General features: G+C 41.6%; 1 protein-coding gene across 3 annotated transcripts in view; it reads left to right on the top strand.

Annotated features, from left to right (window-relative positions):
* The window catches only part of pnpla8 (patatin-like phospholipase domain containing 8), a 74,001-nt gene that overhangs the window by 47,129 nt on the left and 11,657 nt on the right, over window positions 1-15,215 (top strand). For all 3 annotated transcript variants that reach the window (XM_078220223.1, XM_078220222.1, XM_078220224.1), the window contains exon 8: window positions 8,008-8,202. In XM_078220223.1, coding sequence (XP_078076349.1) covers window positions 8,008-8,202 — 195 coding nt within the window. The remainder of the gene's footprint in view (window positions 1-8,007; window positions 8,203-15,215) is intronic.

The following is a 15,215-nucleotide window of genomic DNA, read 5'->3' as shown; positions in this document are numbered from 1 at the left end:
ACATAGTGAAGGTTCTGGGCGTGATGTGATACCTTTAGGAAAGGTATAATCATGAGGATAGGCCAAGTTGTAAACGAGGCACTGGTCATGGCAAATGTCATCATAGACAGCAAATTGCATCAACCCAAGCATGACAGACAGTTTTAGCTTCAATTTGATACCAACAACTGCTGCGAAAAAAGTGGTGGACAAACAGTTCCGTTCAATTAGGAATAATGTACAAGGATATGACTTGAACATTGAGAGGGAACCTTAGTGGCGGTAGTTGTAATGCTGTTGTTGGCTTTGACTGAACTTCTACTCGTTTATATCTCCAACCATGATCAGAAATATAGACATTTGTCATTTTATTCCTCCCTGGCCAGGCAATATTTGTGGTTGCTCTGCTGAAATTGGCAATACTGCATCGGCTTTGGGACCTCACTGCACTGTAACTCAATACCACATTGCACTATAGAGTAACATTATAGAGATTCTTATTAGAACCGTGGCCAGTTCATGATGCTGCTTTAAAATCATGTGTTTTTACAATATCTACAAAGCCTTTATAATTACCAAGTTCTGCTGCTTATCATTGCTCCTGGAAACTGCAAGGTCGGCAGATTTTTTTTCACTCTAGTCATTTCTAAGCCTATCATTCAAGACAGGTGAGCCTTTGGCACGTAGTAAATGTGTGGTGCTGGAAGAAGTCTCATTCAACTTTAATGTGGAGTTACTGTCCCATATGGCAACTAACTAGCAAGCTGAGGTGAAGAAACGGAATGTATTATATCTGTGTGCTATGAACTAGAATAAAAATTATACTGGTTTGAGATAACGCACTGAATTTTTTAGTATGGTAAAAACAGCAGTCTACATGTATACCACAAAACAGTGCTGTTTCAAACAATCAAACCACTTCATTGATCAGTATTTAAATGTAAATTTGGAGACATCTAATTTCATTAATAGAATTATTTGTTTTTTAGGTTTATTTCAAAGTCTTTCCATTTAGCCATTTTTAAAAGCTTTCTCAGTCTCTTTTGTTAGGCCAGAGAACCCCGTAGACATTGCTTTGGCCAACTGGATTGCAATATGCTAAGCTGCCAACTAAAACCTTTGAACTGGTGCCTTGATAATTTCCTCAGATCATGAGAATGATCAATTAGGATTAGCTACAACACAGTCCATATTTAATTTCCATCAGAAAAAGCATCGACTGTCTACCCAAGGTAATTAAGATTAATGCTGACCAGTAGAAAATAAATGGGTGAATATAATCAACAAAATTTCAGTTGGAAAATAATGCAATAAAGAAATTAGCTTTTCATTGTTAAGATTGACTTTAAACAATTTTAGGTAAATTTTATGCATCATTTTAGAACTTTTTCTTAATCTATCTCTATTATCTGTCAAAGTGGGTCCCTTGTTACATTCTGCAAATTTACTATGCAAACATCTCTCTCATTAGTGCTGTTCCTGATCCTAATTCATGTTTCCACAATGTATAAGTGTGGTGAAAACTGTATTTATTCAATGAATTGATTGTTTTAAAATGGGATTTATTCACATACAAATATATATTCAGCAGTGTTGTAAAAGCTATTCCATTATTATATAAATTATCCAGAGGTGAGAGCAGTGTATAATCTTTGATTCGTCTTTGCTTTAAAATTTAAAAATGGATTCAGAAAGGTTTTAAATTAAAATAGTTCAGAAAATGAGAATGCAAAGAATTCTGCAGCTGAAAAATTGCATTCCTGTATATTTCTGATCTACTTCTGAGCACGGAGCTACAACAAAAAATGTCTGGGTCAAGGGAAAAATTTTTATATGAATGTTGAATAATATATTTTAAAGAAAGGTTCTTGTAAACTATTTGGAACTTTGAAGTTTGGCCCTGATTATTATTTTGCTTCCCTGCACCAATTTGTAGTATTAGTATTCACAGACACCTACATTTCTTTGCCCCCCCACAGACCCTAATCTCTTCCCATTAAGAAAGCTTTCTGATCCGTCATTCTTGGATTGAAAGTAAATGACCTCAATTTTTTTTTCACATGGAAATCCATCAGCCACATTTTGCCTACCTATTTAGTCTATGTCACTTTTTGGTCCCAACTACACAGCTTACTGTGGTGTTACCTGCTTAGGTTTCACAGTGTACATTGTGAAAGGTAAGAGGTTGTGCGAACCATTTCCAGGCAATAAGCATGTTTCATTAAATCACAGGCAGATTAATGTGATCACATGAATCCATTGCTAAATTTGTTTTTCATCACAGCACGGTGGCACAGTGGTTAGCACTGCTACTTCACAGCTCCAGGGACCTGGGTTCAATTCCAGCCTTGGGTGACTGTCTGTGTGGAGTTAGCATGTTCTCCCCATGTCTGTGAGTTTCCTCCGGGTGCTCTGGTTTCTTCCCATAGTCCAAAAGTGTGCAGGTTAAGTCAATTGGGCATGCTAAGTTGCCCCTTAGTGTCCCAAGATGTGTAGGTTAGAAGGATTAGCTTCTGTATGGGGTTAAGGGGATAGTGCGGGAGAGAGGCCTGGGTAAGATACTCTGACAGAGAGTCGGTGCAGACTCGATGGGCCGAATGGTATCTTCTGCAATGTGAAGATTCTATGATCACTCTTGAATACCTCCTTTATGGAAAATTCCATAATTTGTTTTAAGAATTAAGTATCTTCTGGATAGGATTTGTTTGTTCTTTGAAGACATGTGGAATTGATGTTTGGTGAATAAATTACTGTTCAGTGCAGTTCAAGTCGAAGGTCTGAGCCCTATCTCTAACCTACATCGTTAGTACTCTATTCCAGTGGGCAGGTGTGTTGGCCTTCATTTTCCTAAGCTAGAAAAGGGAAAAAATGAACCAATGCTTTTATTCCTAACTGCTGTTTTGTCACTCCTGTCACAAACTGCTCCTATGTGGGTGCCATTGGGAGCATAGAATACGTGGGTGGGAAAAGGCCTTTTGGCCCATGGTAGCTTAACCACTTTCTACTCCCGTTGTAATATGCAACTAAAGTTAACATTACTAATACCTTTGGCTCCATTACTTTTCTGGCTCATTATATTTAGCACTTCAATAAGTATGTTTCTTCTAATGTATGTTTTAAGTGTACTTTTTAACTAATTTAAATTTCTCTTGGCCTACTTTTTCCTGCTTAACATGAAGTAATGTTCTGAATTTACCTCATTAATATGTACCTTTTAATATTTTATATTCCTCAATGAAGCTTCATGATCTTAATTCTAGATTATAATAAAATACCTTTAACATAGCAAAATTTTTACAGCACTTAACAGAAGCTTAACTGGACTAAAATTTTAGAGCTCAAACTTTGGTCTTTGCTCATAACTAATTTGCCTTTGTACAAGTAATCTGCTGGGTTGGTCTCTCCTTTTCCCCTCCAACAAGTGGCATTATCAGAACTGCACATGGTCAGTATAATAATTGCAATGACAAGTGCATTATAAAATACCAGCATAATCTCTGGAGCCTTACTGTCCTGGAAGTATTTCCGGATTCTATCTACTTGTTTCGATTGCTTTTTCTTACAGATATTGAACCAGTTAAGTCTATCATCATTGCCTCATTCCTTTTTGATACTCTGTCAGACTTGCTTATCATATACATATGCAATACTTTTTATTTATCCCTATTAAAATGTCATTTGGCTGTCCAAATTTAAATCACCAATTTAAATCTTGTCTGATTGTTAACTACTTCGGCTGGTTACTGCGGTGATTTTGATCTTGTTATCAAACTCATTAGTGTGGATTAAGATTAACAACAGTCCCAAGTACTGAAGCTTGCTGAACACCACTCAAAACCATCATGCGTGGAGTCACATACAATTGTGAGTTATCAATGAGAATTAGGACAGCATAATTTGGTGGGTGGGGGAGAGAGAAGAGGGAGTTTGTAAATCATGTAAGCCAGAACAGAAACTGAGAAAGATTGAATGCTTCTCCTGTGCACAAGATTACTGAATGCAATCTGGAGTAAGTAAAAGTCGGGCAGCATGGTCGGTGCAGGCTTGGAGGGCCGAAGGGCTTGTTCCTGGGCTGTGATTTTCTTTGTTCAAAACAAAAGTATCAAGTGTCTCCCCAAAAGTGTGAAACTTGTTCCATCAGGATTCTCTATGCTCTGCCACGCTCCCCCATGTTTTCTCCAATCAGTTTCATCTAATCATAGGAATAAGTCTTATTGGCTTTCTCTGTAGGAAAGTGCGTTGTTTTCAATAATAGTTTTTTTTCACTAATAAATCAAATGTTTAAGTGTAATCCTATTTTGACACTATGATTAGCATTGTTACTCTCAGTGTTCCCGTGTAATTGTGTTTTTATATGAATGGCTGAATTTCAAGGAATTTTTTTTTTTTAACGAATATAAATTCAGAATGAACATAGAACATAGAACATAGAACATTACAGCGCAGAACAGGCCCTTCGGCCCACGATGTTGCACCGACCAGTTAAAAAAAAACTGTGACCCTCCAACCTAAACCAATTTCTTTTCGTCCATGAACCTATCTACGGATCTCTTAAACGCCCCCAAACTAGGCGCATTTACTACTGATGCTGGCAGGGCATTCCAATCCCTCACCACCCTCTGGGTAAAGAACCTACCCCTGACATCGGTTCTATAACTACCCCCCCTCAATTTAAAGCCATGCCCCCTCGTGCTGGATTTCTCCATCAGAGGAAAAAGGCTATCACTATCCACCCTATCTAAACCTCTAATCATCTTATATGTTTCAATAAGATCCCCTCTTAGCCGCCGCCTTTCCAGCGAAAACAATCCCAAATCCCTCAGCCTCTCCTCATAGGATCTCCCCTCCATACCAGGCAACATCCTGGTAAACCTCCTCTGCACCCTCTCCAAAGCCTCCACATCCTTCCTGTAATGTGGGGACCAGAACTGCACACAGTACTCCAAGTGCGGCCGCACCAGAGTTGTGTACAGTTGCAACATAACGCCACGACTCCTAAATTCAATCCCCCTACCAATAAACGCCAAGACACCATATGCCTTCTTAACAACCCTATCTACTTGATTCCCAACCTTCAGGGATCTATGCACACATACACCTAGATCCCTCTGCTCCTCCACACTACTCAAAGTCCTCCCGTTAGCCCTATACTCAACACATCTGTTATTCCTACCAAAGTGAATTACCTCACACTTCTCCGCATTAAACTCCATCCGCCACCTCTCGGCCCAACTTTGCAACCTGTCTAAGTCTTCCTGCAAACTACGACACCCTTCCTCACTGTCTACCACACCACCGACTTTGGTGTCATCAGCAAATTTGCTAATCCACCCAACTATACCCTCATCCAGATCATTAATAAATATTACAAACAGCAGTGGCCCCAAAACAGATCCCTGAGGTACACCACTTGTAACCGCACTCCATGATGAATATTTACTATCAACCACCACCCTCTGTTTCCTATCCGCTAGCCAATTCCTGATCCAATTTCCTAGATCACCCCCAATCCCATACATCTGCATTTTCTGCAGAAGCCTACCATGGTGAACCTTATCAAACGCCTTACTAAAATCCATATATACCACGTCCACTGCCTTGCCCCCATCCACCTCCTTGGTCACTTTCTCAAAAAATGAGTTCCACAGTAACTCAGAGGAGAAAAGTACATTCTCGGTGCTGCTTGATTTTATACATGAAGAATGTTGTAGGTTCAATCCTCTTGATTTTTATTAAGTTAGTACCCAAGCAGTGAAAGTGCACATTTAACCTCAGTCTTTTGAGCAAACCATTGAAGGGGAAAGCTATGTACTTAAAACTGAAGAACCTCTTACTATTAAATTGGCCACAGAGGTGGAACGTTGGAAAAGGAAAGTCTATATCATCATCCTGGAGAGCTTTCTTGGTTCATAATTTGCATGATTTCTGGTAATATTTATGCTGAACAAGGCAAAGGTTAAGTAGATTGATTTTCATATTTAGGGTGGACATACTGGACTGAATTTTGCCAGCCCCTGGGTGGTGGGAATGGAGGCAGGGGGGCTGTTTTTAAAAAAGAAAATCCCAGCAGACTGCGTAGGGACAGCTCTCCATTGTCCTGCTGATGGGAAATTTCAAATTTCCCAACGGTGGCCCAGCCTGCAAGGTTGACAGAGGCAGTCAGCAGATTTTCATAATTAAGAATACTGTTATCAAGGGCCATTATACAGGGCAGCCAGCACTTTGGCAACAGTCAAGTGGCCTGCCACCATGGCAGCTTCCCTGTGGCAGCTTCCCTGTGGCAGCCCAGGATGGAGAGGTTGGGGGGGGGGGAGGGGTCAGCAAAGTTGTAGGCTCCACGAGTGGGGTGATCGGTGGGACCTGCTCACATGACCATCCTGAACTTATTGTTTCTGCTGGTCTTCACAAGGCCACCTTGGAGTCTCCAACCTTTCTCGGCAGCATCCACCTTTCCTGGTCGCTAATTTTAAGGTGGGCTTATAAGCAGCAATTAGGAGGCTTCCTGTAATGTAATCACTGAGCTGGTCTTGCTGCTGGCGAGTGCAGGCATGGGACCTGAGATTGGAGTCCTGAAGCCCATGGTAAAAATTGACTCACTATATTGGGTGCCCGAAAGTCAGTACGGACTCCATTCATTGAGCCAACTGCAGAATCCATGTGAATCTCTGAAATGGAAATTTTACATGGAAAAGTCATGCCATAAATGTTCACTGCTGGGTCAGAAATACATCTGGTCTTGGTGTAGTACAAATTGTGTGTTGAAGGAATAACATCGTTCAGAGTTCCAAGTAAAATATTTTTACTTATTCTTTGATGGGATGTGAGCATCACAGGCAAGGCCAGCATTTGTTGCCCATCTCTAATTGCCCTTGAGAAGGTGGTGGTGAGCTGCCTTTTGAACTGCTGCAGTCCAATTGGTATAATCATAGCCACAGTGCTTAACGTATTTGTAATGAAGATAAATCAAGCAGCACGGTGGCACAGTGGTTAGCACTGTTGCCTCACAGCGCCAGGGACCCAGGTTCGAGTCCCGGCTTGGGTCACTGTCTGTGTGGAGTTTGCACATTCTCCCCGTGTCTGCGTGGGTTTCCTCTGGGTGCTCCAGTTTCCTCCCACAGTCCAAAGGTGTGCGGGTTAGGTGGATTGGTCATGCTAAATTGCCCCTTAGTGTCAGGGGGACTAGCTAGGGCAAATACATGGGGTTATGGGAATAGGGCCTGGGTGGGATTGTGGTCAATGCAGACTCGATGGGCCGAATGGCCTCCTTCTGCACTGTAGGATTTTATGCTTCTATGAACATTTGATTCCTTGTTGTAAGTAGTGTTTGAGGATGGCGTTGAATGAAAATGTTGCTCAGCTACTTTGCGTTGTGACAAAGTTGAGGGTTGCCATTGTGGCATTTTGTAGCCACACCCTCTTTATCCACCTTCATCTGCCAAGTTCCCAGTTTTAAAATAGCCATTTATCTATGGTGTAATGCCTGGTTCCTGCTTGCCACTACCTTATAGAAAAGCTATAGCTAAGACAAGGCAAGTGCTTCGCATCACCTAGCAGCTGTATAAAGAATAGCACAGATGTATGATAATGAAAATGAACTGTCTGCCCGTTTGGCTGCGCATGACCCAATGAGATCTACGCTAAGAGAAGCAAAAGGGATGGGGGCAAATATAAACTTTTAAGTGAAGTGTGGCTAAACTCGACACCGTATGATTTTTGTTTCAACTAAAATAAAGTTCATTGATGTTTCATATTGCAAAATGCTTAACACTACTGTCAAAACATTTTAAACCAAGCGGCACAGAGAGAATTTTTGATTGTAACCTTTGACAGTTATTAGCCTGAATCTGAAGACAAAATTCAATGATATATTGGTAGAATGGGATTGAAAAAACACAACTTGAGTTGCAGGCTGATGCATTACATACAGGGATTAGTGGTTAAATTAATACATTGCTTCACAAAAGTTGAGACAGTCATTTTATTCTTTTAAATCGTGCAGTTAAATATTTATCTCACTTGACTTTTCAGGTGGCAGCTGTAAGTACCATAGTAAACAAAGGGACACCACTGAAAGCATTCGTATTCAGGAATTACAATCATCTTCCCAGTGTAAGATCGCACTATATGGGTGGTTGTCAATACAAACTGTGGCAGGCAATTCGAGCATCCTCGGCAGCACCTGGCTATTTCCAAGAATATGCAATCGGCAGTGACCTTCATCAGGTATGGCTAGCTGCAATATACCACATGCATGTACCTTAACTGGTATATTATTCTGCCACTTATTTTAACGAGAATAATGATCCAACTTGTATTTATATCACACCTTTCATGTTCTCGAAGTTCCAAATCAATTTACAACCAGTTAATTACTTTTAAAGTATAGTCATGTCTGCTGTGTAGATAAATGTGGTAGCCAATTTACATACTGCAAGATCCCATTAACAGCAACGAGTTAGTTCACCACTTTGGTGGAATTGGTTGAAGTATCAATATTAGACTGGACTTGAGCTCTCCCTGATTCTCATTGATTAGTGACATGGGATCAACCAAACATAAATCAGGAGGGAATGGAGTAAACCATTCTGTTGCTGGTTTGCGTGATGTTCTTTTTGACAAATCTGAGTGGAATGCCTTCTGAAGTGTTTGAAGTGTAATGTGAAAGATGGAGTCAGAGTTTCCAAACTGCTGTTTATCTTGGACATTTTGTGGAGATGCTGGCGTTGGACGGGGTAGGCACAGTAAGAAGTCTCACAACACCAGGTTAAATTCCAACAGGTTTATTTGGTAGCACAAGCTACCAAACATTTGGACATTAGTTGGACAATATTTGAAAGCATTGTGCATTATTTCACAATTTACTGGCAGTGTCTCGATCATGTTCTGGGTATGACAGTTGTCTTATGAAGAAGTGTATAGGTGATACATTCGTGAAGTGAAGGTGACTAAAAACTAAATATATGCAGTAATAAATGCACCGCACGTTACATTTGAGTGAATTCAAATAGATGAAAGCAGTAAATGAAACTACAGAGATAACATAATTTTAACAAGAATTAGGACAATTTTTGCCCTAATTTGCCCGGGATGGTCCTTCCATAGCCCCAGTGGGCAAAGCCTGATGTAACATGATGCCATACAGACCAGAAAGTTCCAGATTTAATTATTTATCTATCCAAATTCAATTGATGTAATTTGGAGCAGATTTTGACATGCTGCAATTGGCATCTGTAACCCATGGCTCTGTGAGAAAAAGCCAACATTTCCAAATGATACAGCCATTTACTTCTGCATCTTTCTGTTTAGTACACTGTGTTCACTGCTCACAGTATGGTCTCCTCTTCTTCGCGGGTACCAAATGCAGACCTGGTGAACGCTTTGCGGAGTGCCTCCATTCAGTCCTTGAACATGATCCTGAGCTTCCCCTCACTTGTTATTTCAATCCTCCACCTGCCTCTCCCTGACTTTTTTGTCCTGTCCACAGTGTTCTTTGCTTAAACAAAGGAGACTACAAAGGGATGAGGGAAGAGTTGGCTAAGGTAGACTGGGAGCAAAAACTTTATGGTGGGACAATTGAGGAACAGTGGAGGACTTTCAAAGCGATCTTTCACAGTGCTCAGCAAAAGTATATACCAGTGATAAGGAAGGACTGTAGAAAAAGAGATAATCAGCCATGGATATCTAAGGGAATAAAGGACGGTATCAAATTGAAAGAAAATGCATACAAAGTGGCAAAGATTAGTGGGAACCTAGAGGATTGGGAAATCTTTAAAGGTCAACAGAAAGCCACAAAAAAAACTATAAAGAAAAGTAAGATGGATTATGAGCGTAAACTAGCTCAGAATATAAAAACAGATACGAAAAGTTTCTACAAATATATAAAACGAAAAAGTGGCTAAAGTAAACATTGGTCCTTTAGAGGATGAGAAGGGGGATGTAATAACTGGAAATGAGAAAATGGCTGAGGCATTGAACAGGTATTTTGTGTCGGTCTTCACAGTGGAAGACACAAATAACATGCCAAAAATTGATGACAGGAAGGCTATGGCAGGTGAGGACCTAGAAACTATCGTTATCACGAAAGAGATAGTGTTGGGCAAGCTAATGGGGCTAAAGTCTCCTGGTCCTGATGGAATGCATCCCAGGGTACTAAATGAGATGGCGGGAGAAATAGCAAATGCACTAGTGGTAATTTACCAAAATTCGCTGGACTCTGGGGTGGGTTCCTGCAAATTGGAAAACAGCAAATGTGACGCCACTATTTAAAAAAGGGAGGTAACTATAGGCCGTTTAGCTTAACTTCTATAGTAGGGAAAATGCTTGAATCTATCATCAAGGAAGAAATAGCGAGACATCTGGATATAAATTGTCCCATTGGGAAGACGCAGCATGGGTTCATGAAGGGAAGGTCATGTTTGACTAATTTGGTGGAATTCTTTGAGAACATTACATGTGCAGTGGACAATGGGGAACCTGTGGATGTGGTGTATCTGGATTTTCAGAAGGCATTTGACAAGGTGCCGCACCAAAGACTGCTACATAAGATAAAGGTGCACGGTGTTACGGGTAATGTGTTAGCATGGATAGAGGATTGGTTAACTAACAGAAAGCAAAGAGTGGGGTAAATGGTGTTTTTCTGGTTGGCGATCAGTGACTAGTGGTGATCAGTGGTGTGCCTCAGGGATCAGTGTTGGGACCGCAATTGTTTACGATTTACATTGATGATTTGGAGTTGGGGACCAAGTGTAGTGTGTCAAAATTCGCAGATGACACTAAGATGGGTGGCAGAGCAAAGTGTGCAGAGGACGCTGAAAGTCTGCAAAGGGATATAGATAGTCTAAGTGAGTGGGTGAGGGTCTGGCAGATGGAGTACAATGTTGGTAAATGTGAGGTCATCCATTTTGGTAGGAATAACAGCAAAATGGACTATTATTTAAATGGTAAAATATTGCAGCATGCTGCTGTGCAGAGGGATCTGGGTGTCCTTGTGCAGGAATCTCAAGGAGTTGGTTTGCAGGTGCAGCAGGTAATTAAGAAGGCAAATGGAATTTTGTCCTTCATTGCTAGAGGGATGGAGTTTAAAAGTAGCGAGGTTATGTTGCAGCTGTATAAGGTGCTGAGTGAGGCCACACCTGGAGTACTGTGTACAGTTTTTGGTCTCCTTACTTGAGAAAGGATATACTTGCACTGGAGGGGGTGCAGAGGAGATTCACTAGGTTGATTCCGGAGTTGAGAGGGTTGGCTTATGAGGAGAGACTGAGTAGAGTGGGGCTATACTCAATGGAATTCAGAAGAATGAGGGGAGATCTTATAGAAACATATAAGATTATGAAGGGAATAGATAAGATAGAAGCAGGGAAGTTGTTTCCACTGGTGGGTGAAACTAGAACTAGGGGGCATAGCCTCAAAATAAGGGGAAGCAGATTTCGGACTGAGTTGAGGAGAAACTTCTTCACACAAAGGGTTGTGAATCTGTGGAATTCCCTGCCCAGTGAAGCAGTTGAGGCTACCTCATTGAATGTTTTTAAGACCAGGATAGATAAATTTTTGAACAGTAAAGGAATTAAGGGTTATGGTGAGCGGGCGGGTAAGTGGAACTGAGTCCACGGAAAGATCAGCCATGATCTTATTGAATGGCAGAGCAGGCTCGAGGGGCCAGATGGCCTATTCCTGCTCCTAGTTCTTATGTTCTTATGTTCCAGTGAAGTACAACACAGGCTTGAGGATCAGCGCCTCATCTTTCTGCATTCTCCACCTTCTGAACTTTAACACTGAATTCAATAACTTTGGAGCAAATCTCTGCCTCCGTTTTGTTTCTTTTTTTTTGCTGTTTCAGTTTTTCTCTCTTTTTTAACTTTGCAGTCGGACAGCTGCTCGCTCGCCATTCACACCTCGTACTTGAACCCATTACCACATAATGTTGGTCATTTAATCTCTCTTGCCTGCCACACTATCGCAGACCTTCAGTTTTGTTCTTCCCCCTTTTGCTTTCTCAAAAATGATTACATTTCTATCTTTCCTCGTCTTCTTCTGAAGGGTTATCATCGACTTGAGATGTTATCCCTTGTTCGTTCCACAGATGACACCTGAGCTGCTGAGTGTTTCTTGTGTTTTCTGTTCTACTTACAATCTTGATTGTGACTCAGTAATTCCTGATGCACAATAATGAAAGACCAGTGCTGGGCTCCACTAGTTTTCCCTCTGTGGTCAAATAGTTTGGTGATCTTTACCCTGACTGTTCCCAGAATAGGATTTGTTCAGTTTTCATACCATTGGCTCAGTCATATTGGCGAAAAATATTTTGAAATTATGAATTTCTTAATGGAAAAGAGAGCAATACAAATGAATGCTGCTTCAGTTCTGATATCTGTTGAATTCTTTAAACTTAGCTTAGCCTTCTGTTCAAATCACTGCTTAGCCTAGTCCTTCCATTTCTCAAAAATCGCCTCCAGCTTTTGAAAACTGTTATGTTCCCTCAATGCTAATGCCGTGTACTTTCTCACTTCTTTCGTCCCATCATTGGCTTCAGCAGTCTAAGTCCTTAACGCTGGAATTTCGTCCCCAACCCCACTTCCTCTCCTCGTTCAAGACTCTGCTGAAAATCTGTCTTTCAATCAAGCACTTAGATCACATGTCCTAATGTCTCTTTGTTCGGCTCAATATCATTTTTTAGTCTGATTGTACTTCCTGTGAAATACCTTTGGGCTGTTTTACTGTGTTAAAGTCACTATATTAATGCAAACTGTCATAGGCAGTAAAAGGAGAATTAACACTCCCTGATTTGTGTACGGGAATAATCAGCCAAATATCAGACCTCTCATCCCTTGAGGAAAATCAGGTTACGTAGTCAGCATGTGAGAAGAGTGTTGGATATAGCTTGGAGACCCACTGTGCTTACGGCCTACTAATGCTTGCTGGTTGGAGTTAGGAATGAACACTGCCAACTTGGGTGAGGTACTAAATCGACAGAAGTCAGCACCGTGAAGAGAAAAGGAAAAATTGACCAGAAGTAATGATTGAAAGGGAAATGGGAAGTAGTGTATCACAAACCCAAATTCCTCATTTTTTTCTCTCTATTTTAAATACTCTCATTATTGGTGCTAGAACATAGAACAGTACAGCACAGAACAGGCCCTTCGGCCCACGATATTGTGCCGAGCTTTATCTGAAACCAAGATCAAGCTATCCCACTCCCTATCATCCTGGTGTGCTCCATGTGCCTATCCAATAACCGTTTAAATGTTCCTAAAGTGTCTGACTCCACTATCACTGCAGGCAGTCCATTCCACACCCCAACCACTCTTTGCATAAAGAACCTACCTCTGATATCCTTCCTATATCTCCCACCACGAACCCTATAGTTATGCCCCCTTGTAATAGCTCCATCCACCCGAGGAAATAGTCTTTGAACGTTCACTCTATCTATCCCCTTCATCATTTTATAAACCTCTATTAAGTCTCCCCTCAGCCTCCTCCGCTCCAGAGAGAACAGCCCCAGCTCCCTCAACCTTTCCTCATAAGACCTACCCTCCAAACCAGGCAGCATCCTGGTAAATCTCCTCTGCACTCTTTCCAGCGCTTCCACATCCTTCTTATAGTGAGGTGACCAGAACTGCACACAATATTCCAAATGTGGTCTCACCAAGGTCCTGTACAGTTGCAGCATAATCCCACGGCTCTTAAACTCCAACCCCCTGTTAATAAAAGCTAACACACTATAGGCCTTCTTCACAGCTCTATCCACTTGAGTGGCAACCTTTAGAGATCTCTGGATATGGACCCCAAGATCTCTCTGTTCCTCCACAGTCTTCAGAACCCTACCTTTGACCCTGTAATCCACATTTAAATTTGTCCTGCCAAAATGAATCACCTCACATTTATCAGGGTTAAACTCCATTTGCCATTTTTCAGCCCAGCTTTGCATCCTATCTATGTCTATTTGCAGCCTACAACAGCCCTCCACCTCATCCACTACTCCACCAATCTTGGTGTCATCAGCAAATTTACTGATTCACCCTTCAGTCCCCTCCTCCAAGTCATTAATAAAAATCACAAAGAGCAGAGGACCAAGCACTGATCCCTGTGGCACTCCGCTAGCAACCTGCCTCCAATCCGAAAATTTTCCATCCACCACCACCCTCTGTCTTCGATCAGACAGCCAGTTACCTATCCAATCGGCCAACTTTCCCTCTATCCCACACCTCCTTACTTTCATCATAAGCCGACCATGGGGGACCTTATCAAACGCCTTACTAAAATCCATGTATATGACATCAACTGCCCTACCTTCATCAACACACTTAGTTACCTCCTCAAAAAAATTCAATCAGATTTGTGAGGCACGACTTGCCTTTCACGAATCCGTGCTGACTATCCCGGATTAATCCGCATCTTTTTAAATGGTCGTAAATCCCATCCCTAAGGACCTTTTCCATCAATTTATCAACCACCGAAGTAAGACTAACCGGTCTATAATTACCAGGGTCTTTTCTATTCCCTTTCTTAAACAGAGGAACAACATTCGCCATTCTCCAGTCCTCTGGCACCATCCCCGTGGACAGTGAGGACCCAAAGATCAAAGTCAAAGGCTCTGCAATCTCATCCCTTGCCTCCCAAAGAATCCTAGGATATATTTCATCAGGCCCAGGGGACTTATCGACCTTCAGTTTATTCAAAACTGCCAGGACATCCTCCCTCCGAACATCTATTTCCTCCAGCCTATTAGCCTGTAACACCTTCTCTTCCTCAAAAACATGGCCCCTCTCCTTGGTGAACACTGAAGAAAAGTAATCATTCATCACCTCGCCTATCTCCACTGACTCCATACACAAGTTCCCACTACTGTCCTTGGCCCTAACCTCACCCTGGTCATTCTTTTATTCCTCACATAAGAGTAAAAAGCCTTGGGGTTTTCCTTGATCCGACCCACCAAGGACTTCTCATGTCCCCTCCTAGCTCTCCTAAGCCCCTTTTTCAGCTCATTCCTTGTTAACTTGTAACTCTCAATCGAGCCATCTGAACCTTGTTTCCTCATCCCTACATAAGCTTCCCTCTTCCTTTTCACAAGACATTCCACCTCTTTCGTGAACCATGGTTCCCTCACTCGGCCATTTCCTCCCTGCCTGACAGGGACATACCTATCAAGGACACCCAGTATTTGTTCCTTGAAAAAGTTCCACTTTTCATTAGTTCCTTTCCCTGACAGTTTCTGTTCCCAACTTATGCCCCCTAATTCT

This window comes from Mustelus asterias, chromosome 9, assembly GCF_964213995.1.
Source record: "Mustelus asterias chromosome 9, sMusAst1.hap1.1, whole genome shotgun sequence".
NCBI lineage: Eukaryota > Metazoa > Chordata > Chondrichthyes > Carcharhiniformes > Triakidae > Mustelus > Mustelus asterias.
The sequence above is the reverse complement of the archived record's forward strand: the minus strand, read 5'-3'. Positions and strand labels throughout refer to the sequence as shown.